This window comes from Vanessa atalanta, chromosome 13 (genome assembly GCF_905147765.1).
Source record: "Vanessa atalanta chromosome 13, ilVanAtal1.2, whole genome shotgun sequence".
Lineage (NCBI taxonomy): Eukaryota > Metazoa > Arthropoda > Insecta > Lepidoptera > Nymphalidae > Vanessa > Vanessa atalanta.
The window spans coordinates 7357641-7381969 of NC_061883.1; the positions used below are offsets into that span (position 1 = coordinate 7357641).

Genomic DNA, 24329 nt, shown 5'->3' on the forward strand with positions numbered 1-24329 from the left:
AACTGAAGAGTTTTGGTTTCTTATTGTTGGAACGTATTAATTTTAAGATCCACTAGTCCAAAATATATAATACTTTTAAAAAGACCTATTAAAGTCGTAAACGTATTAAAGTTGTAAACTTTATGACAGACTAAGTATATAAACAATTGATTATAACTTGTTAATGTTAGTTATGACTATAGGCTCAAATCAGGTGTTGAAGGCTCCTAGGGGCTCTAATAGCAGTTCTGCGGTGTCGAGTTACACGAACAATCGAGGCCCTAGTTGTTTATTGAAAAATCTCCATCTTGTGCGCCAGTCAGATAGGGCATCAAACAAAAATGCCATGCGCTGAAAGCGTGTGTTGTAGTGTAGAGTGCTTCATCATCCCAGATAGTCTACTTAGAGGACACCAGCAAAAGAAATATAGTCAGTATAACTACGAAACACTAGCAACTTAGAAATGTTCTTCGATTAAACGGCAAAGGCACTCTCTTCTTGTTTAATAGTAATATCAATGAAAAAGAAGCACCTTCAAGGGCATATATCAAGGTACTGTTGTCAGCTTATGATTTTTCTATATGTATAAGCACTTTTATACTTCTTTTTATGTATTAAAACAGAATAAAGACATCCTTAAATAGAGAACTTACACTGAAATAGGGAAAAAAACATTCAACTTTAATAATAATAATACAGAAACGGAACCGTACGAGATCCATAAGTAAAATCGAAAAGTATGGAAGCAAAAACTTTACTCCATAATATAATATAAATTTAATGAGGTGATCAAATTGTCTATGGCCTTAAAGTTGAACACATCGCTAAAATATATGACGTCTCACTTCTGTCAAATATCCAATGATTTACATTTTACAGGTTTATAAATATTTGTTTTCCTAGTACACTAGAATTTTGATAAAATACTGAAATAAAATGTGGCATGTGTGAAGTATGTAGGAATAAGGGAATTACATCTGGTATAAGATTGTAGTTTACTCAATCTTAGTTTTAGACTAACAAAATAAATACATAGTTTTGTCATTGTTTATACATATTAAACACTCATTTAAAGAAAATGACACAAAACAACTCTCTAAAGGACTGGCTATTAGACCCTCCGAAGTACACAATATTTAGAATCAATAAATTAATGAAATTGGATTTAGTGAATCTTCAAAAGTACTTAGAGGAAGTATGTTTAATTCTAATAAACTTCATATACGAAAAGCATATAATTTTTGTAATAAAAACAAATACTATTTTTTTAGCAAAGAAAAGAATTAAACACTGATAGTATTCCAAAATATTATTTTTTAAAACCTGACTGTCTTGTTATTGAACAATGGCCTACAACTTTAAGTCTTGAGAAATCAAAGAATGAAGTAATTGTAGATCCACTATGTGCAGCTGCAGTCTTAAGAGGTGCCCATGTATATGCCCCTGGTGTCTTAGGCCTTCCCACGAGTAAGTAAAATAGCTTTATTGAAGAAAAACATGTAAATATTTATTTCTAGACATAAAATAGTAATAAATGTTTTGTAAAATATATGTTTATGTATATAAATATTTTTATTTTTTATAGACTGTGATATAAACGAAAGAATAGATATCTATGGTTCAATGGATGGCCAATGTAAAAGAGGTCATAAAGTAAAATATGATGGAAACAAACAATATGTTGGCACAGGTTTTTTGAAAATGTTACGATACCACTTATTCGACAAAGGAGTTCAACCTAGGTATAATGTTTATAAAAATATTTTAAATAATTATCCTTATTTTTATTTAGCTTTTTTATTGTTTATGAATGTCATGATTATTATTATTTTTAATTTATATTTACAGTGGTATAGCAATTCAAACATTACTGCCTGCTTCAAGATTGCCAGTAATAAATGAAACAATTTTTCCTAAAGGTCAAGTTTTGTTACAAAATCTCCCATCCATAATTGCTGGGTGGGTTGTTAATGCACAGCCTTATGAATATATCCTGGATATGTGTGCTGCACCTGGTAATAAAACAACCCACTTAGCTGAAATGTCAGATAATAAAGTCAGTATATGTATATATGTAATAAATTTAATAAATATGATACAATACTTCTTTTTTTATAATATCAACAATATATAGTTATAGTACTATAATTTATTTCAAAACTATTTATTTTTAGGCTGTTATTATTGCTATTGACAAGACATTTCAAAAATGTGCTAAAATACAGCAAACTTGCAATACCCAGGGTGTTACATGTGTAAAAGCTTATGCATATGATTCAACAAAATGTCATTCTGGTGATGATAATAATAATATACTGGAGCCTCCATTTTGTTCAAATAGTTTTGATAAAATTCTCCTGGATGCACCCTGTAGTGGGCTTGGTCAAAGACCACAATTAAATAACAATATGTCACCAAAAATGCTTCAATCATACAAATTTGTTCAAAGGAAGTTGTTTGATGCGGCAAGTATTTTATTACATAGTTATTATTTAGAGTTTTGCTCTCTGTTTATCACATGAATAATGTAATATCACACGTTCATAGAATATAAAATAATATACTGCTAGTAATAAAAACTATTTTCATGGTCTATCTCATGTTGTAAAGTACAACCATGATACAAACACTCATTTCTGATTCAAATTGCCCTTGTGCACTCATTGGCTTATGCGTGCGTTAACTTCATTGGCGAAATCATTTTTGAGGATAGTCTTACTTACATTTAGCCAATTGAGCAATGACGTACGAGTATTTTGTTCCTTAGGAGTTTGACATGTGGAATCGATTATAAGTAATTGTAAATGTAAAATAATGCTTAACAGTAAAATAACCAGACATGTTGTTATTATGTATTTTTGCCAGATTAAAAAAAAACATATTTTTCAGGCTGTAAAAATTTTGAAAATTAATGGTAAACTAATATACAGCACTTGTACAGTAACAGTGGACGAGAACGAAGGAATGGTGGCTTGGGTCTTAGAAAAATTTCCATGTTTGAAACTTATACCTGCAGAACCTCTATATGGGGGACCAGGTTTACCAAATGTTGGTCTGTCTGACAAAGAAAGGTAATAAAATAAAACAAATGCATTGAATTACCCATTTTAAAAAAAATCCCTACATTTCACTGCAAAAAGAGAAAGGTAAACTGAGTTATAAGCAAAATGAAAGCAGGGTAAAAGCTGAAAGCTGAAAAACACGATCACATTAAAGGGTCATATTGTATCAAGAATGTGTTAAAACCTAATCTATTGTAAAATTTCGCACAAAGTCACTAGCTTAAAACGTGCAATATGGAGTAACATTTTACAAATACTATAAAATTAGCAATTCTAGTATAAAAATTCAAAATTGAATTCGTTCATACTCAAATTAACAATTTGGCTAAAAATTTAGTATTTAGATACGGTCTTGTTTATGTATTAACTGGGTCATTTATTGTAATTAAATGTTTGATTATTGATTTCAAATGCCAATTAAAACATAAATAAATAATAAACTGGGCTGGATGAATCATGTCGGGACCCCACCGCAATACACGTCTCATAGCCCACTTACCCTTCTCTAGCTTACTAAAATCTCTAGTTATTAGTGTACTAATTAATAAAACGGGACTGTAATAAGTATAATAAATAAAATGATGTCGTTCTCTTTGCAGATATTACGTCAAGATAATATTGTCAATGAGCTCATCATTTATTATCAGAATATCAGAGTTATTAATCATATATATATTAATACTTACAGATTGATGGTACAACGATTTGGCCCAGAAGACGATGAATTGAGACCAGTTGAAGACATATATAAAAATACTATAGGTTTTTTTATAGCGGCATTCGTAAAAACTAAAGATCATAACAGTTAGCACAATAAGTTACATTTTATTTAAATCAAGTGTTGTTTTTTATTACCCTAATTCTTTTGGTGTTCAAAAATGATATTTTTTTAATTTCACCGAATAAAATTAATCGTTTTGGTACATAGTTTTAAATGAAGAAAACTTATAGTATGGAAATTCAATATTTACAGTTTAATTTTTATGTTATTTACTATACTAAATAAACAAAAATAATACCCATAGTGTCCAAGTATAAATTTTATTGTTCATAAATACTTATTACTCGTATTTATTAAAATTATGGCTAAATTATAAATTGACAACAATAAACTAAAAAAAATATATCACAAAATTAGTGGCAAATGTTACATGTTATAATTGTTTTTATTTAATATTCTAATAATGTATATGTTACTGCAAAGCTCGAACTAAAGTAAATCTTAAGATTTTCCAGTAAAACCTATGATTTACCGACATGAGTTGGTAAATGTAAGTATTTATTATAAAGGGACGACTTTTTCGGACTTACCATTCCAACCTAACCTAATATGTAAATCCTAAGATTTACCAAGTGAATGATGGTAAATGTTCGAATCCCAAAGTTTTATGGACATTTACCAGTCATAATCGGTAAATCTTAGGTTTTACTGGAAAGTCTTAAGATTTACTAAAATTCGAGCTTTTAAAGTAGCATATACATTTTATTGAATTATTATATAAATTATAATAGATTATCTCAATAATAATATTATAAATTTTCTAATATTTTTATAATCTTAAATTCGAATATGTATTTATATTTAAGTTACAATATTTTTAAATTATATATTCACTTTGTACTATTTAATCTCACTGTGAAATTATTCAATTTTATAAAGCTTGTGGTTTAAAAGCCGGATCCGACACCTAAATAATTATTATCAACCATACAACAATATAATTAAAGTCGTATAACATTCGATGTTCTGAATAACTTTATAGTATAATAATATAATAGTACATTAGAGTGGCTTTCCACAGCCTGTGATAACTAGTGCCCGTGACCTGCCTATCCACTATTGGTGGATTGGACGGGCCGGGCGGAACCGCCAGCTACGTGTTCCGTAATACCACAGGCACTGGAAGGCAGCTTTATACGTTACTCAAATGATTTATATCTTTTCAACGTGCACCCATATACCAGATTCTGGTTTTAACAACATGGAATTTCTGTGAAATTTCACAGGATTCTCAGTTTTTGGTCCGCTTGAAAATTTGAAATTTCTCATCAGAGTAACAATCGCTGTCTTGGCAACGATCATCGCGAAGCGGATACCTGCAATGAATAGACTGTTAAGTAGAAGATTACGTAAGATTAATTAAAACACACTTAATTAAATTGTTATTACTAAGTACTAACACTATCTTAGATATATTACCGAGAAAAACGAAAAAAAAAAATGACTAAGACGTAACTAGCTAAATTTGTGCGATTATGAAACTTAACGTATTGGCTTTATAAATGAGTTTTAAGAATACATTACAAATAATAATGTCCGAACTTGATCAATTACACGGTTTTTTAATCAAACGAATTAAATTACAAAATAAATTTTAATAAGTAATCAATGCATACATTTTATATAAAAATGCATTTCAAGTAACGTATAAAATAGGACTTGACTTTAAAGCAAGGTCAAGTTCAATAGCATTTTATGAAGTCAAATAAAAAAAACTGCATTAAAAACTAATCACCATATTATAATTGAACATGTATACCTACTATGACTCATGACAGTCGAGAGCGCAGTTGTTAGAATACGAGATCTTTGCCGATGATTGCTAGTTCAAAACCGAACAAGCACCACTGATTTTTCATGAGATTAATTTGTGTTTATAATTATCTCGTGCTCGGCAGTAAAGGAAAATATCGTAAGGAATATGTCACATGTGTAACCACAAGCAGCTTGGTGAAACAAACACCAAACCTTCTCGTCTACTCGAGAGTTGCCCAGCAGTGGGACACTAAAAGGCTGTTACTTTATTTTGACGCACGTTATAAATCAAGTGTTGGCTTTTATTTTAAATAAAATCCTAGATACTTTGTATCGTTTAATTAAATTTATGTTGTGTGATATTTACTCAAATTATTCCGTCTCTTATATCGCTATCGCTATTGTTTTATTTATATAACATAATTGCCTCAGCTTTTGTTATCAAACAGGTATCTTATATTTATATAGTATTATATGTCTGATTTACCGTCATTAGATCATACAAAACTAGTTTTTACAGTACAATTATTATGTAGTTAAATATATTAACTTTAAACAGCAACTTCCTCATAATATCATGATTGGTAAATTTATGCCATTATTATATCGAGAAAAAATAAAAATATACGGGAGTCAAGCAAAGGTCATATTTCGTTTTCACACGTTTGTGTGGTCTTTAGTGTTTAGTCATGATCAGACAATTATCAAAGTACAAAATTATATGTGCTCGTATCGGTTCTAATTTATAGTTACTATTATAGCTAAATAAAGGTTATAACAGACATTTTTTTAAATATTTAGAATTTATTATTTAAAGTACATTACCAATGCAGTTCCTAGGTCCAGCACCAAATGCCAGAAACAAATGCGAAGGCCTCTCCTTTTTCTCTTCCTTCATAAATCTTTCAGGTATAAATTCCTTAGGTTCGGGATAAATGTCTGGATCCATGTGGATGCCATAAACGGGTACTGCAACTACGTCGCCGACTTTGAGATGCAATGATGTACCAGGTACAGTGTATGGCTTAGTACATGTTCTATCAATTCTGCCTAATGGTGGGTACATTCTTAAAGTTTCTGAAATAAAAGGTAAGTTATTACTTCCGTACATTCGATGTACATACGAACATCTTATACATCGAATTTCCTGTCTGTCCGTCCGCTCGTTGATTAATTCGTTGAACGAAAAATTAAATTAAGCTACTAAACAATTAGTTTATCAAATCTAAACAAATGTTTATATACCAGAGTAATGTTTAAGCCGAAATATGTGTAAAAACGCTTTAATAGCTTTTTTTTTGTTTTTTTTCTCTTTTGCTCATTTATCGTTTTTTCTTTTTTTCACTTTTGTTGTTGTAGCAAGCAATTGTAATTAATAGTTTAATTAGCATGTAGTGTTTGCTTTTAAATGTTTTTACATTAATCTATGGATGTATAAGTATATACCTAATTGTGTATTTATGTAAGAATGACAAATGTAAAAATCGCTAGCGAACCTAATAAATAAATAAATAAATTATGGGCGCATAGATTTAATGATTGCTGTCCAATCGATGCGATGCTCGTCGCTCGTGACGAACGTCACAAGCCCCAAAAACTAGTTTTGTGGGAATGAAACAAACAAGTGGCAAGGCGAACACAGTCAGTTTTGCCTTTTTGTAGATTTAAGAAAAACACACGTCATAACTGTGACTAAAAAAGACAATATTTTAGAGACTTTTATGGTCATCTTCACAGGTATTTAAGAACTCGATCCAAGAATTTAATACATAAAAATCTAGGAATACATCACAGTACTTTAAGCTGAGGTAGATTAATTACGGTAAGGTATGCAACGTTAACAATTCGACTTTTGAAAATTTTACTTGTTTTTTTTTTCTGAATTAATAATAATACATTTTTATTACCCTGTATAACTGCTTCTAAATAATCTAGTTGCGAAAGAAGATCATAGGTCAACTCTTGTCCTTTAGTAATTTCTTCAATATGAGCCCTTAATTTGTCTTGTATATCTGGCCGCACGGCCATTGTGTGAAAAACAAAAGATAACAAAGTACTCGTTGTCTCAAAACCCGCTAACAGGAATAGTAATGCTTGTGCGTCCAATGTGTCATTATCCAAATCTGAAATAAACAAGGCAAAGTAAATAGATAAAATAAATAGTTAGGCAATTCTCTGAATAGTTTTATAACCAAGAAAAAATATGTGATATTGTGTAATACTTCTTGCTTACATCTTTTAGAAGATTCATTAGTATTTTCAAGCTCTTCTTTTTCTTTTATAGCGACATCAACTAAAAGCTGCAAAAAGTCACTTCTCCTGCAAAAAAATTAAAGTATATGTTAAGAAATTTCATACAGAAATTACTATTTTGAAGTTTTATTATTGCTTAAATTTTTCTTTCTCAAACAGCATTTAATTAAGTATTTTATAAACTTACTTTGATTCTGCAGTCATTCTTTCAGCTTTAGTGTTTTGTAATATTTTTACTAACTTTTTTGTAGAATCATAGTTCATAAAAGATATATTTATGTATCTGAACATCGAAGGCATAAACAATAAAATGAAAAAGAAAAAGATCCTCTTTTGAATGGACATGTAATTAAATTTCTCTGCTACCTAAAAATATAAAATAAAATACATGCAAACTGATAGATTATAAAAATATATTGCCTAATAAATGTTGAATATTTTCAGAATATTAACAAATAAGCAAATAAACAAAAAATGTTCAATGTATTAATATCAACTACCATATTTAACTAACCTTGTAGAATTCTGCATTTTCATCTTTAAGAGCATCAGTGCTTATACCAAATGCACATACACCTGTAACTTCCAATGTGAAATGGCCAGTCATCTCTTTGAGTTCGATTTCAGTATTGTCTGCAAACATTAATATGTGGAACTTCCTTATTGGGTGCAAATAAATAATTGATCTGCATTTTAAGATTTTTAATTTTTACTATGAGAATTTTTATTAAATTGGTTACTTTAAAAGAAAACAACATAAATCTATCACAGTAGAAGTATCAGAGTTTAACTAATAGGTTTCTTTTGTTTTTGTTAGATTTGAATTGAAAATCTAAAAAACCTATGATGAATGAATGAAATCTAAATGCTCATTAAAGATGCTGATAAGTTCGTTGAGAAATTCTAAAAATATTAGGTCAAGAACGTTAAAAAGGATATTGATAGGATATTGTATTTTCGGTAAGTAAGTGTTTATTGATTTGTTTTTGTTGTTTTTATGAATTTCAGTTTTATTTCATACGAATAATCAGGACTGTAACTGAAATATGAACTATTAATATATATGAAATACTGACCAAAGCGTGATAAAAGTCCAACCAACTGGTCTGAACAATGTTGAACTAATGGGAACATATTTTTTAGGCGTGATGAGCTGAAAGTTGGTGTTATTAAGCTCCTGACGGCTTTCCATTCCATACCCTAGAATTTTATAATCATGAAAAATAATGAAATTTAATGAAAATCCATGAAATATATTATAATTGCTAATTGTCATGTTAAATTGGTGGTGTTTACAGAATTCAGAAGCCAGTAAGTCTCAGTGGACAAATGAGAGCCCTATCTAAAACCATAATTAGCATGACTCTGTCATAGAAAAGCCAAACTCGATCCCCGAGATCAAAAAACAGCCTGTGCCACTGGCACACAGTACCATCTTGTTTTGAAATGTTCTGGCTCATTATATTAATTCAAAAGTAGCAAAATGGTCAAATAAATAAAAATAACTGTTACCTAATGCTATAAAATCTGTACTCTTAAATATTGTAGGTAATTATTATGTTTTAAAGGATTTTTTTACCTTTAAAGCTAAAAGCGATCTGCTCAAATATCTTGGTTCCTTAGTCTTGATAGTACTTCGGTCAATAAAATGATCGGCATCACTAATAGTGACAGATTTTATTAGGTCTGGGTCTAAGACATACAGAACAGGTCTTCGACCTTCGAAATATCCTATAATATTATACAATTATTAATGATTATATTTTTGACAAAATTTTAATAGAAAAAATGACTCTGGATCCAGGTTCTACTAATATTTAAACTTACCTCCATAACGATTGCCTTTAAAATAATTGTAAACATCTAACTGAAATTCGATGAAAGGCCTTTTACCAGTTATTCTTGATAATGAATTTCCAAAGAAAATAACAGGTTTCATAAATTTTATATTTCGCTTTTCAAAATAATCAAACGTTTGGGTGTAGTAAAAATAAAGAAAAAATATTAAGTTAAAAAAAAGCAATAATTTCCAATTTTCGACTATGAAAAACAATAACTCTTTAGTTCCAGTATTCAGTTCCATTTTTCTGTCGATCTTCCACAATAGTCAGCAATGACAATTACTTTTATGAATGCAAAAAACACTACATCAACCAAGTAAAACTTTATTAAAACTGATCATAAAATAAACTGATGAATGACAAATGTCAGCGACCAATGAATTATTAATGAATCATTAACCAATGAGAAGAATTGATCCTATAATTTTCGTATCTCATCCATAGATAACATATATTTTAACTGAAATCTCATGTGCTGAGAATCAGTGGTACCTCTAAAAATTATAAAACTTCCTATATATAATAATAGTAGAAATATTACAAAACATAATATAATAGTAGTTTTTTGGATGCTTTTTCAATGTACCATTTTTTGGGGAGATTTTATGATAGATTAGGATTTAAGAGTAAAATTTAACCTAAGTTCCTAACATCTGGCAGCACTTTTGACATTTGATCTGTTAAAAGTCAGGTGGGACTAAAATAATAAATATAATATCAAATAGTATTTTGCTATTTCTTATCTCAATAAAATTAATTTGAATTTATATAAAGAATTTAAAATAAATCAATATAAATATCACCATCGGTACTACTCTTATTTTGTTTTTGGTCTAACCTCACTTCTTTCTTTTCAACTAAGAATTCATAAAATCTAAGAGAACAAAAATATAAATATGGGAAAAACATCTAAAGACAAAAGAGATATTTACTATAGATTAGCAAAAGAAGAAGGATGGAGAGCCAGAAGTGCTTTCAAGTTATTACAAATTAATGAAGAGTATAATATTTTTGAAGGTGTTTTACGAGCCGTTGATTTGTGTGCTGCACCCGGTAGTTGGAGTCAGGTATTAACAAAAAAGTTACACCAAAATACAGAAAAAGAAGATGATGTTAAGATAGTTGCGGTGGATTTGCAAGCCATGGCATCACTTCCAGGTGTTAAACAAATTCAAGGGGATATTACAAAAATATCAACAGCAAATGAGATAATTAAAGAATTCGAAGGACATAAAGCAGATTTAGTTGTATGCGACGGAGCACCAGATGTAACGGGGTTGCATGATATTGATGAATATGTTCAATCACAACTTCTTCTTGCTGCATTAAATATAACAACACATGTACTTAAAATTGGTGGAATTTTTGTTGCCAAAATTTTCAGGGGTAAAGATGTTACCTTATTGTATTCACAGTTAAAGCTTTTTTTTGAGTTTGTTACAGTGTCAAAGCCAAGAAGTTCAAGAAATTCTAGTATTGAAGCTTTTGTTATATGTCAAAACTATAACCCCCCACCAGATTATGTCCCTACCATGGTTAACCCACTACTTGATCATAAATATTGTGACTTCAATGAGTTTACAGGGCCAAATAGGTTCATAGTACCATTTAATGCTTGTGGTGACCTCAGTGCTTATGACTCTGATACATCATACCCTTTGTTATTAGAAGGTCAAGAATCTTATGAATACAAGGAACCTGTCCAAGGACCTATAGATCCTCCTTACAAAGAAATTTTAGAAAAAAATAAATCAATGCAAACAAATAACTTATAAGCAAATATTATTACAATTTCAAAACATACATAAAAGCAATAGCTTAAATGAATAAATAATGGTATGCTAACTAATTAAATTAAGAAAGAACTTCATTTATAATATAAAGGAAATTAGTATAAAAATTACCGAGTAAATTAGTATAATTGCATCTATATCTCTGTATATAACTGATGTACATAAAAATAAAATTTCTAACTAAGTATATATGTGTTTCATTAGTTATATATATTTTTTTAACCTCTAACAAACCCTTTGAATCTTGGTGCAATATAAAAAATTAGTTTCTGCCGGTGGTTTTGCCTTTGTTTTGTTAAAGCATTAGGTACCTTACGTTCTCTTCTGGACCCCCGACACCCCTGTATCTCTATAAATATTGCATGCAATATGTCATGATGATCAGATGAATAGTTAAGATGTGAAATGTAACAAACAGTCACTTTCACATTTATAATATTAGTTGAGTTTTAGTTTCACCGTTTAAAAGTTGCTTGTGTGTATTGACCTTATGTCAAACCTAGAAAGAACTGGCAAATTCAAAAAAAATAAAAAAGTTATGTCTAAATTTATAAAATGTGATTAGGCTAATTGGAAAATTTTAAGTAACATCTAAATACTTTTTATCAAAATTCTAGTTTGTTCGCTAAATTCTTCAGTGTTTTAAAATGGCTACTTATAAAATGCCTACTGTGCATCAATTTTTGAAAAAAAAGGTAAACAAAAGTACTTTACATGGATCAATGGAATATTATTACTGTAATTTTCATTATTAATAATAAATATATATAAAACTAATAATTACTTAACTAATATTTTGAAATCGTAATAGTTGGAGTAGAATCGAATGGGTTTTTATTATATTATATTGTCTCGAACTAGGTACTAGTCGCTAACTCATAAGGCATCCCGAGTTCCTAGGTTCAAACCCCGTATTTCTATCAAGATAAACTCGCGTAGGAGCACGAAGTTTGGAAATTTGCAATAACTTGTCTCGGAAAGCACGTCAAGCGGTTAATCCTGCGCTTGAACGGATTATGCAAATGAGGCTGTATCTGCGGCTACGCACTTATTTAGCACTATAATATCTACGTTGTTGACTTTTATCCCTTGTTCCCAACGCCTTGGCTGCCGTGGCCGCCGTGATCATAGCTATGTATTTTAAAATATATACAATATTTAATAAAAAAAAAATTGTCCTATTTTCTAGAAAATTTATGATCACAAAGACCCAGTATGGGTTTACTTAGAAAGAGAAATGAGAAACAATATTGATAAGAAACCATATAATGAAAAAGTCGGCAATTGGCTAAAGTTTCTAAGGGATTTAAAATATTATTATTATTGTGAAGGTATTTATTTACATGTATGAACGGTTAAATTTAGCTCTATAATAATAAGCAGAATCGTGAATGATGGATATTTCGTCTTTTGTACGACATTTATTCTTCTATATTTATTATTGTATGTAATTCCAAGTTTGGGAGATTTAATTTATTTGTACTGTGTCGCTTAGAAAAAAAAAACTAAAATAATGTAATGAATAGGAACAAAGTAATTTAATATGATGCTGATCGTCGCGCTGATATATAATTAATGATATAGTACTAACAATATTTTTATTACCTTAAGAAAAACGCAAGCTAAAGAGATTAAGCCGAGAGGTGGGTCCGCCTTGGTACTATGAACTTTCAAGCAGTCAAAGAGAGGTACTTTTCGCTTTAAAAATAAATATTCATCAAGATCTATTAGAAGATTTGCCTATCAGAACAAGAAAATCGTTATCCGATCTGGGCGTCACATTAAAAATTCCAAAACCACTTCTTATGAAAGCGATGACAAATTCCTTCGAAGACCCCGGTGTATTTATTTGGAATCTTTATAGCGCATATTACAGACAGCCCCCGAGTGAGCTACGAGCTGGTAAGACTATTTAACCTTAAACACTTATATTATATATAGAAAGAAAAAAATAGTACAATATATCTAAACAAACGTTCTATGCCGGGGACACTGTAAGGATAATCAATATTCAGTTAATAGAGATTGCAGAACTCAATATGATAATTATACAGGAGAGAAAATACCGCTGCCACTTAATTGTCACTAAGTATTTATTCTAATTAGCTGTTGATTATGTGACGATAATTTATTATTTAATATTATATTGCAGAGTACGACATGAATGCCATGATATTAATGTCATGCTTAGTGTTTATTGACTTAGCTGAATGTATAGAGAAACTAGAAAAATTAACGTACTCTGCGAAGATACCGTCGGTCACATCAGATAAAAGTCAGTTTCATACATTTATTACAAGTATTATGCTATTTTCATTCAGTTAATCTTTGTTCTATTCATTATACAGAACCTCGTAGAAATTTTCAACCGAATGTTCGTTACGGGGAATATCTCCAAAAATGTTACGTCCCGTGTTACAGTACACACTCTAAAAGTAATCAATCAAAGCAAAAGCCTCTACCACTTGGATATAAAGTTAGACTTCGTAGTGATGAGGTAATTTAATAAGTAATATATCGTATATATTTTTAAATTTTATATTAAAAGCTCATATTGTGCGGTTTGGTCTATTGGGATCGAACGAATATTAAATATGTTTCATTTTATGGAGTGCTTATTATATTTATGGATTTTTTAATAATCTAAAGTCAGAGCCACATGAAAGCTACATGAGCACCAATTATTAGATATTTCCTACTTATAGATAAATTTACCACTGATTTTTTTTCAGAGTTACGAAAGACTTTGCAAGAACCATGATTTTGTTAGTACTATTTTTACATTATTATAATGGTTTAATACTACTTTATTATATTTATATTTTATTTAATATTATATAAATTTTAGCTTGAAAAACGTAAAGATAGAAATAAAAAGGAAAAGCAATTAGAAAGAATTTGTAAATACAAGTTTTGGGAGCCTCCTAGTACATTACGTTAGTAACCATTCCAATTTTATTAACTTTAATTTAAGAAAAAAATATTATTTCTAATGATAAATTTTTAATGAGCTGCACGTTTTATGATAAAGAAAAATATATCTATTTAGGTAATACTGATCCTAAAATGGTAGCATACGTAAACAAACTGAAAATGTTCAAGAAGAAAGCGAAACCTAAGTATAAGGCACCGTATAAAAATGTTCAGTATCTCGTCGGAGGCGTTTCTTTTGTAGGTGGACAACCCCGATACTTATTAAATAGTAAGTTATGACTTATTTTACTTTAATATTTCGAAAAATAAATGCTGTTATCAGACTTTTTATGATCGGTACTGTGACTGTGCTTCCTATAATAACATAATTCCTTTTTTCTGTAACATAAATTCATGTAATATTTTTTGTTAACATAGATGTTTCTCTGCTACCGACCGGTTATATACCCATTAATAATGGGTTTGCTTGCTTCAATGGTGAATTTGTCACCAATATACATGGTTACTGGAAATTTCCGAAAGAAGTTAAAGAAATATGTGACACAAATTGTGAATGTATATCTAAATGGTATTATTTTTATATCAAAATATGTACATATATTTACCGAAATAATTATATTTATACTAATTAACCCTTATATTGAAAGAAATATTGAATTATCAGAACAAATCTTAGAAATATATTAGAAAATGTGTTATGATGATTCTAGAATTTTGTTAATTTTAGGGACGATGTTGTAATGACATATCTTAAACAATCCAAATGTAAATGTGGTCACCTCTACGATTTTTACAACGAAGGAATACCTTTAGAAAAATATTTCTATCAACCGACGAGAAATGGACCATATTGGATTGATAATGCTAAAGTTTATCAATTAGATCCTATGGAGGATTTCATAAAAGAAACTGTCAGAGAATCACTAATGTCTGCGGAACCAACGGTATAGTTTGAAATTTTGTGTTTGCTAAGTGAAACAATAACAGCTGCTGTTCCAAACGGGGAGTATTTTGTTTAATAACGGTTTCATGTCGACCCATGATCGTTATCATCATTAAGGCACATTACAAATATTAAATTTACCTGTAGTATTAGCATCTTTGCATATAAAATAATCCAATTCGCTTATGACATTCAAAAACTGCATTAAAATTATGTTTTTAGCTGGAGAAAACTACGATGATTGACTTAAATGATTTTTATTTTAGTTTATGAATTTTCTTTTTTTGGATTGCCCATTAGAGAGCGTTACTTGTACTAAACACTAATTAGTCCTACCTTTTTTCTGTATTATTTTATTGTAGAGATTGGTTGGAATTCATATCATTTAGGCCTATTAATTGCTAAAAAACCGTAACGGACTAACTGTGATTCATAAAGGAGCTTTATAGATCCACGCTAAGTTAGCTTTAATTTTAGCTAAGTTTCAATAATCATTTTTCTGACAGCCTGAAGCTTCGATGCCAACAATATTACCTTCCGGTTTAAAAGAGAAGGATTTACTTGCGGTAAGTATTGCTTGGGTGGGCATGGAGTGGACCACCAAGTAAAGTTGATGCTAGATAAAAGAGTAGTATAATAAGTATAACCAAAACTTTATCCAATCACAATTTTGTAGAAGTTTGAGCCAATGCTTACAAATATAACAATCAAATTACAACTAGTTAATGTTAAGATCGTACCAAATAATTAAAAAGTAGTACTACATTTGTCTATGGGTTATTCTCATTCTCTTTGATTAGTTTAGATTAGTAGATTATATTTGACAGTACGCCAGGAGGCCATGTAAAACTGGGGTCTATGGTGAATAAGTATTTTAATAATTAATTAGTATATTATAGTGAATAAATAAGCAAGACTTATAAACTTTATAGTAATAATAATACACCTATTTATTTTTTAGGCATTTTTAGCTGACTTGTCAGATACACCTCTTTTAATTCCACACTTACCACAAGCAAATCTTTTAAATAATCTTCAGGAGTGGGTCAGGAAAAGAGTAAAGGGTCAACTTACACCAGCCGATGACAGTACGTTCGAAAGTACAATAAATAAATAAATGTTTATTATATTAGTAACAATGATAAGAAATAATATCAAAATATTGTCTATTCTAAAAGTAGAGACAAAAATGGCACTGATAAGTAAAGCCTCGTAACTGATGTCCTAAAACGTGTAGGAACTTTATTCCATCGATAAATGCAGGCATTGATGATGATATGATGTTTTATATACATAGCCATACGGCTATGATGTTTTGTAGACATAAATATAGTACAGGGCTCAGTTGAGCTTGCCCTTGTTGATTTATATAAGCTTACAGCTTGTGATGTGACCATCTCAAGGTTTACATCTATTCGTGTAGAACGAAATATATTCCTTATCATTATTTATGAGGCCATTAAACGTGTGTGTTTTAGTTAAAAGGTAATAAGTCAAATTATATAATAGATCCCGCGATAGCCTGACAATAAATAAATCATGCGTGGTTAACATTCAGTAGCCCATAATGTGATTATTGTTCTACTAATAACTATTTTTTATTTATATTTCAGAACAACTATTATTGCAATCTCAACGCAGATGGCTTGACCTCAAGCATATGGATTTTAGAGCTCGTGCATATAGAATACCATTCACACTGAAACAATTAAAACATATGAACTGGTCCCACCGTCATGTAGTACAAACACTGGTACTTTTTTCTTTAAATTTTACACATTAAATAAACATACGTATGAATATTTATACGTCTTGTTTGAAATTGACGTCATCAATTGTTCAAATAATCTTGTGTTTTAGTTTGAAATACTATTAGACGACTTCGTAACTAGAAATAGATTATTGCAACTTAATCAGACTAGATTGTGGTGGTCGACCACAAAATATGATGCCTACGCCAGCAAAGCGTTTTTGTAAGTTTGTTATAGACCAATATCTAAAATTATTATTATTATACGTATTTTATTGCTAAAACTTTAACACAATAATAAGACTTACAAAACACAACATAACAACAAAAAAATAATTTCCCAAATCGGTTCATGAATGAGTTTATACAAATCCGTTTAAGGAATCTAAATAAGGAGATTGGACTATACAAAGGAGTTTGAAGTTGTTTAAAAAGATTAACTACTGAGTACCTTGCCGGTTACCTTCTAGATATAATATACATTTGCCTAGAGCACAAGCCTAATGGTAGCATTACTTTTTTTTTTAAATTGATATCGCTAAGGTGCTTGACTCAAATTATTTCAGTAGGCTCAAGCTACGTAGTTCATTTTCATCAAATCAATTATACTTTTATTTTTTTAATTTCAGACGGTATGTATTATTTTATCTAAGTATAACATACCTGTTTATTTTTTTCAGGGATATTTATTTTACTTATATGCCTGGACGAATGAAAGATACATTCCTGATTAATCCATACAGTTCTGAATTAACACCAAAACATGGAGCGAAGACGTGTCCCTTATAAGTAAAAATGTGTTTTTGTGATTTAGTTCTAACTCTCTGTTTCACTTAAGTTTTTTGTTATTTATTGAATGTTTATTTTCGTGTTTAAGAAATACAAATAACAACAAAATTATTATATTCCGAACTTGTGAGTTATTATTTTATTCCATAAATACCGGCAACGCACCTGCAAGCCTCTATACATGTGCGGTGCAGTACGAGTGCGGTGGTAGCCACTTTACATAAGGTGAGCCTCCTGCTCGATTATATATATGTGTATGACACTAAAGATATGAACTTCCTTATTACTTATTTTTTGTTTAGTTTTGTAACATTATAAATTAATTTATTGTGATACATTAAGTTACAGGATTGGAAGCCGTTGGTCATAAAAAAACGTAATTAGGTACATATTATACAAATTAAAGTGATCTCTATATCTTTAAACATATTTTTGTATAATTCAAATAAATAGTAAAATTTTCAGATTATTGAAAAAGAGTAATGAAATATTGAAAAGGACCAAACATTGATTTTTGTTGCCAATTAGTAAATTCGATTAAATTAAATCATAATTGGCAAGAAAAAAAATCGCTAACGTATTTTATATTCGTTAATAAGTAACTAATAACTAAGGTAATAAGCATACCATAAGAGTTGACATGCCTTAAATAAATAAATCTGTTTTTGTCATATATGTCAGTGGTGAAGTCGATACGAGATAGGAAATGTATATATTTTTAAAAAATTTACGAAGTTGTAAAATATCATACTTTTGCCTTTTTTGTGTCATAAGAAAAAATAAATGTCAAAGTCAAATGTCAATGTCAAGTTATATCAAAATAAGCTATTACAGACGATCTTGCTTCCATTAAACTAGAAAAAAGATATCACACTATGGCTGCAAAACAAGCCATACGGGTTGGCACCAAAAATGTAAGGCCAGTTCTATCTTTAAACCAAGCAGAAGCCAGATCACGAGTATTAAGTTTATACAAAGCTTGGTATCGTCAGATTCCTTACATAGGTTTGTAATATGTTATGTCATCGATAAAAATTTCATTTGTATTCGGAAATACGCAATATTCAATGAAATTAATTATTGCTTATTTCAAAGGCAACGTATTACTTAATAACAAGCCTTTGTATCAGTGATAGATTTATATCTATTATTCTATAACTAGAAAATAAATTCATAAGTTATAATATAAAGTTCAACATAAATATCATAGTAACAATTCCCTTATTTAATCTTTGTCTCAATTTTACAGTCAAAGATTTTGATATACCAAAATCAGAGGAGCAGTGCCGTGCAAAATTAAAGGAAATATTTGTAAAAAACAAAGATGTCACTGATGTGAGGGTTATTGATCTGCTTGTGATTAAGGTGTGTAACTCTTTTTATTCAAAATACAATAGACTTGAATTTTTAGTAATTCTATTGGGCTCTTTAGATTTAATTGAATGACTAATCTATCAATGCAATAATATAAATAATCAATATCCTTCTATTCTCCATCCTGCATAGTAAAATTGTATAATAGTGTGTTTTATTTTTATATGCATTTAAACATTAAAAGTAAGTTATTATTTTATTAAACCTTAAAATTAAAATATTAACTTACAACATAAATTTACTTGTCTAACCACCTCTTATCTTTAATTTCATAATTTAGTACTAAAAACATTTTAAAAACATTATATTTAAAAAATATAAACATTAATATATGTTGCTATTAATTCCAGGGTCAAATGGAACTTAAAGAAACAGTCAACATCTGGAAACAAAAAGGTCATGTTATGACATTCTTTAAACCAACGGAAGAACCAAAACCTAAAGATTTCTTATCAAAATTCTTCTCTGGTCTTGATTAATTACTTTTTGTTTTAAGCAAAATAATGTAATTATTTGTATAGATAATATGGAATAGAGAAATCAGTTACTACCATGCAGACTTTTATTAATCTTTACATATAAAAAAATTGAAGTGTCTGTTTGTAATAATTAAATAACCCATTTTTACTAAATGCATATGTGTGTATAAACGGTACATATACCAAAATAACATTTTTTACAATTTTTATCTGTCTGTCTGTTTGTTCCGGCTAATCTCTGGAATGGCTGAACCGATTTCGACAGGACTTTCGTTGGCAGATAGCTGATGTAATAAGGAGTAACTTAAGCTACTTTTATTTTACAATTATGTATAGAATAAAAATAAAATCACGCTACAATATCCAAATAACTTAAATTCAAACAACACGCACAAAGTCACGGGCACAGCTAGTGATTAATATAATTGTGTATACCTAAAGAAATCTGTCTCTTTCCTTTATGTCATACACAGGTAAGTTTTTAACTGGTGTTGATGGCCACCACATGCTTGCTGCACTAGTCTCTTCTCTTTTACAATATTGAGACCTATATTTAAAGTTTCATTATTTGTTTGTAGTTAAAGGTTTAATAAAAAAAAATGTTTCAGAACTAAATAAAAATTTTTTTAATGTAAATGTTACTGCTCGGGATGTATTGGTGTTGGGATAATTTAGGACTGCACAAATATGACGATCGAGAACTTTAAAAAATCACAACTGATCACAATTTTATATATATCTAGACTTGATTGATTTTTAGGACATGTTTGCTTTTCTTAAGAGAGAACACCCAACTGTAGGAGCATAATATGATAGTGCACAATTATACATTCTATTCTCAAACTTTTATAATTTATGTGGTGTAAATTCGAAATGACTAGAGATAGTATATATAACATTGAAAATTAGTTATTAGTTTTACTTAGCTGATAATGTTTGCTTTCTTATAATAATTTGAGAAGAGACCAGCACCACTGTTGTGGCTTCACCCCAAATATAAGTATATTGATATCAGGAAACCAGTGAACCTTATTTCTGTTTTTAAACATATTTTGAAATAATTCAGTGATAACTAGTCATGAAGTCATTGGAATATTGCGTATATTCAAAAAAAAAAAAACATCGAATTAGCCTCAGTCTGGTAGAAATGCTTAATAATGTGAACATTGGTGGCAATTTTTTTTCTTTTTTTGAAGCGGCATATTTCTTAGACAAATATTTTTTTTGAGCAATATTCATTCCTGCAAGTGTTTGCCAGGTCATCATTTATTTAACGCATATATTGTATATACGATTACTTCTACGTATGTCATCCGTGATATCCTAGCGGTTAGATGACTTGAATCTTATTAAATCATTCTGAGTACAAACCAGGAACAAGTACTACTCAATTCATGGGCTTAATTAGTGTATAATTCATCTTCTGCCCGACGGCGAAGGAAAACATCATTAGGAAATCTGCATATGGCACATGTGAATCTGCCACCTATATCCACCAACCCGTGTTGGAGAAGCGTGATGAGTAAGTAGCAAAACAGCAGTCGCCCAGCCTTTGTCCTGCCGTGGGACATTAACAGTCTGCTAGATTGCATCAGACGTAGCCGTTCATAATATTATTTTCGATATTTTAAAACGGTCACCACCATTCTCTGGAATATTATGAAAAAGTAAATATAGGTACATATTTTGTACATAATTTAAATTGTCTCTTATTTCTTCTCATTCATTTATATTAATAATAATTATATCGAAGGTCTTTACCAATTTTTATTTCCATGTGAATTATTGTAAGCTTACCTATTATTTTATTTATATTGATCGGAACTATTAAGAGTAACCAAAATCTACAGCAAACTTCGCTTTAACATTTAAAAGCCAACTGCTGAACCTCTTGATTTAATTTTTCTTAATACCCGGCGTACACAGTTTTGTAAGACCACCAAAGAGTATCTTTATTATTGTTTTTAAGCATTTACCAAAGAGTAACAATATATTTTTGATGACAACTTGAATTTACAATTGATTAATAGATATCATTATTTTATATTATAGTAGATTGCGCTAAATTTATGTTTACTAGATGGCTGGCAAAGAAACATTAAAAGCTGGTTTTAAAATCGCCAAGCCTGTTTTATCAAGAGATCGTCGGGAAGCCCATAGACGTGTTATTAGTTTATATCGAGCTTATTTTCGTTATATTCCTTATCTAGGTAAATATGTAATTAGTTTTCTAAGCAATAATTCAGTGACACGAAAAGCTAATACTTAATATTTTTAACGTAATTTATAGTAAAACAGTTTGATATACCGAAAAGCGAGGAAAACTGTCGGAAAAAATTACGAGAATACTTTTATAAAAATGCTTGTATCAACGATTTGAGAATTATTGACATAATGGTCATAAAGGTATTGTTCTCTGTTTCTAATTTTATCAAGTACAATATTGTATTATGGAAGTCAATTACTTATAGCATTTTCGAACTATGCTATGGCAATGAGATAATTTTAATATGCCAATAGTATAATTGTTGTCTTGCCTAAGCAGGCAAGACGGGTAGGTGCCACCAAATCATTACATTAATACAGGCACAAATGACATAATATCTTAGCTTCCAAGATTGGTAGTGCATTAGTGTGATGTAAGGAATGGTTATTATTTCTTACTCCCCAAGGATGGTGGCACATGCACGATGTAATACTGCCTATATATGTGGGCGATGGTAATCACTTACCATCAGGTGGCCTATTTACCGTTGTATGTATGTATGTTTTTTATAGATATTTAAATAATTTTCACGATATGTAATTCAATTTTGAGTATATCGGCTAAACTACATATTTCTGAATGTGTTTCATTAACTATGTAAGAACCTTTGACTTCTATCAGCTAACATTCAACGAAAATATTTATATGCACCTGGAAATCTTTGCAAACATTAAAACAAAATAAACACAGACACTTCCTGCTTTGCTTCAATTTTAATCAGTAGTGAATAGAGCTCTTTTATTAATATTCTGAGTAATATTATCACTGATTAATTTAATTGTATTTAATAGGGTTTTATAAATTTAAAAGAGATAACGCATCAATGGCAACAAAAAGGTCACATTATGGCCCACTGGCATCCAACCTACGAACCAAAACCCTGCGACTTTATTGGCAAGTTCTTAGCAAATTTGGATTAAAATTGTTTAAAAATTAAAGACGTTGGAGTTGAAAATTTAAATAGTTATTTCTCACGTATATTTGTGTACAAAAATCTATATTCTCCGATTGTAAATGAGTTAAATATTTATATATAAATAACCTTACTGTCTTATTTAATTTAATACCCATCCTCATCATTTTTTCATGACGGTAGTATTGCGCAAGGAACTGTATTATTATTACTAATAAGTAGGGAATCCAATCCCATAACGCCGGATCCCCGTACCTATTTTGTGGGATCGTAAATGCGAGATAACTCATAATTCAGATGACGATCTGATTTTATTTATGAGACTACCTACAGCACACCCTCAATAATGAGTGATTTAACAATTTATTCATTAAAGTAATTTTATTTTCAGTTTTTAACATACAGCTAAAAAAGGTATTTTTTTTTTAATTTACTATTTCCTTAATAGGAACGTTCGAATGTCATCATTTGCATTTTTTTTAAATTCTTTAAGTTATTTCATATTTTTAAATTATTATTTATAAGAAAATAAAATTTGCAAATACGCAAATCGCGGGATTGATTATACCAATCTCGCAGGCTTATACGAGATCGCGATCTTGATGCGGGATTGAATTCGCTACTCTTAAATTCATAAGTCTTGCTGAATTATTTATGCATTATATATTAGTTATTTTAACAGAGTTGGTATAGCTCTTGCATATTCTTATATATTAAAATTATATATAAAATAACTTATCAAAAACAATGACATTTAGACATAGACAATTTTACTACTTCTTACTGATTAATATAAATACTATATTGAGAACTCCCGCCACGATCTGTTTCTTTTTCTGTTATATAGCACTTGCTGGTAGGGCTAAGCCCGTCTAGGTAGGTGCTATCCACTCATCAAATATTCAACCAGCAAACAGCAATATTTAGTATTATTTTGTTCCAGTTTGAACAGTGAGTTAGTCATAGTTGTTATTTCAGTTTTAACATACACGCTATAAGACACCAACACCACAAGGCCTAAAATATATCATAGTTCCTAAAGGTAATAGTAGACTGGCGATTTGGGGTATGGTTAATATATTTTGTAACGCCAATATCTTTTGGTGGTAACCAATCACCGTCAAGTACATTATATTTCCACCTCCGTTTTCGGTTTTCTACTCGTGTTGCCTACATCACAAAAAATAGTAGAATTTTAAATATAGGTTGAGGCAACTATACTTCGTATGGTAAAATTCATACAAATTTTGAACCTTTAAACTTCAAAAAAAAAAAAAAGTTTAAATTTACAATAATCCTTAGTAAGTGCCTACATCGCGAAAGAAGTAACTATGATAAATTTCAAGTCAATCGGACTATACTTTCGGAAATCTCGTAATGAGGAAACCGACTTTCGAAAAAGTGATGAATGATATCG

The 24329-nt window shown here is 29.7% G+C and overlaps 6 protein-coding genes across 6 annotated transcripts; 5 read left to right on the top strand and 1 right to left on the bottom strand.

The window, feature by feature from the left end:
- The first annotated feature begins 841 nt into the window (after positions 1–841).
- LOC125068185 (tRNA (cytosine(72)-C(5))-methyltransferase NSUN6) lies at positions 842–3959 on the top strand. The gene is made up of 7 exons (XM_047677230.1): positions 842–1174; positions 1251–1446; positions 1565–1721; positions 1828–2035; positions 2154–2444; positions 2869–3050; positions 3730–3959. Exons 1-7 carry the CDS (start codon positions 1058–1060, stop codon positions 3848–3850), a joined length of 1272 nt encoding a protein of 423 aa, XP_047533186.1. The 5' UTR covers positions 842–1057; the 3' UTR covers positions 3851–3959.
- Positions 3960–4376: 417 nt separating this feature from the next.
- Positions 4377–9936, bottom strand: LOC125068292 (cytochrome P450 9e2-like). Its single transcript, XM_047677397.1, has 9 exons — positions 9658–9936; positions 9410–9561; positions 8907–9030; positions 8345–8463; positions 8018–8196; positions 7811–7896; positions 7485–7700; positions 6403–6654; positions 4377–5138 (listed from the first exon to the last, which is right to left on the bottom strand). The coding sequence occupies exons 1-9, from the start codon at positions 9911–9913 to the stop codon at positions 4975–4977; spliced, it is 1548 nt and encodes a 515-aa protein (XP_047533353.1). The 5' UTR covers positions 9914–9936; the 3' UTR covers positions 4377–4974.
- A 418-nt stretch (positions 9937–10354) lies between these two features.
- On the top strand, positions 10355–11644 carry LOC125068213 (putative tRNA (cytidine(32)/guanosine(34)-2'-O)-methyltransferase). The gene has a single exon (XM_047677276.1). It carries the CDS (start codon positions 10568–10570, stop codon positions 11444–11446), a length of 879 nt encoding a protein of 292 aa, XP_047533232.1. The 5' UTR covers positions 10355–10567; the 3' UTR covers positions 11447–11644.
- A 398-nt stretch (positions 11645–12042) lies between these two features.
- LOC125068233 lies at positions 12043–17962 on the top strand. Its single transcript, XM_047677310.1, has 15 exons — positions 12043–12159; positions 12654–12795; positions 13076–13366; positions 13617–13739; positions 13813–13961; positions 14197–14229; positions 14313–14400; positions 14514–14666; positions 14816–14966; positions 15126–15342; positions 15848–15907; positions 16303–16429; positions 16955–17094; positions 17202–17314; positions 17772–17962. The coding sequence occupies exons 1-15, from the start codon at positions 12112–12114 to the stop codon at positions 17878–17880; spliced, it is 1944 nt and encodes a 647-aa protein (XP_047533266.1). The 5' UTR covers positions 12043–12111; the 3' UTR covers positions 17881–17962.
- Positions 17963–18683: 721 nt separating this feature from the next.
- Positions 18684–19807, top strand: LOC125068246 (NADH dehydrogenase [ubiquinone] 1 alpha subcomplex subunit 6-like). Its single transcript, XM_047677332.1, has 3 exons — positions 18684–18885; positions 19130–19245; positions 19605–19807. Exons 1-3 carry the CDS (start codon positions 18756–18758, stop codon positions 19731–19733), a joined length of 375 nt encoding a protein of 124 aa, XP_047533288.1. The 5' UTR covers positions 18684–18755; the 3' UTR covers positions 19734–19807.
- A 1673-nt stretch (positions 19808–21480) lies between these two features.
- LOC125068030 (NADH dehydrogenase [ubiquinone] 1 alpha subcomplex subunit 6-like) lies at positions 21481–23007 on the top strand. The gene is made up of 3 exons (XM_047676991.1): positions 21481–21943; positions 22024–22139; positions 22791–23007. The coding sequence occupies exons 1-3, from the start codon at positions 21814–21816 to the stop codon at positions 22917–22919; spliced, it is 375 nt and encodes a 124-aa protein (XP_047532947.1). The 5' UTR covers positions 21481–21813; the 3' UTR covers positions 22920–23007.
- The last annotated feature ends 1322 nt before the right edge of the window (positions 23008–24329 follow it).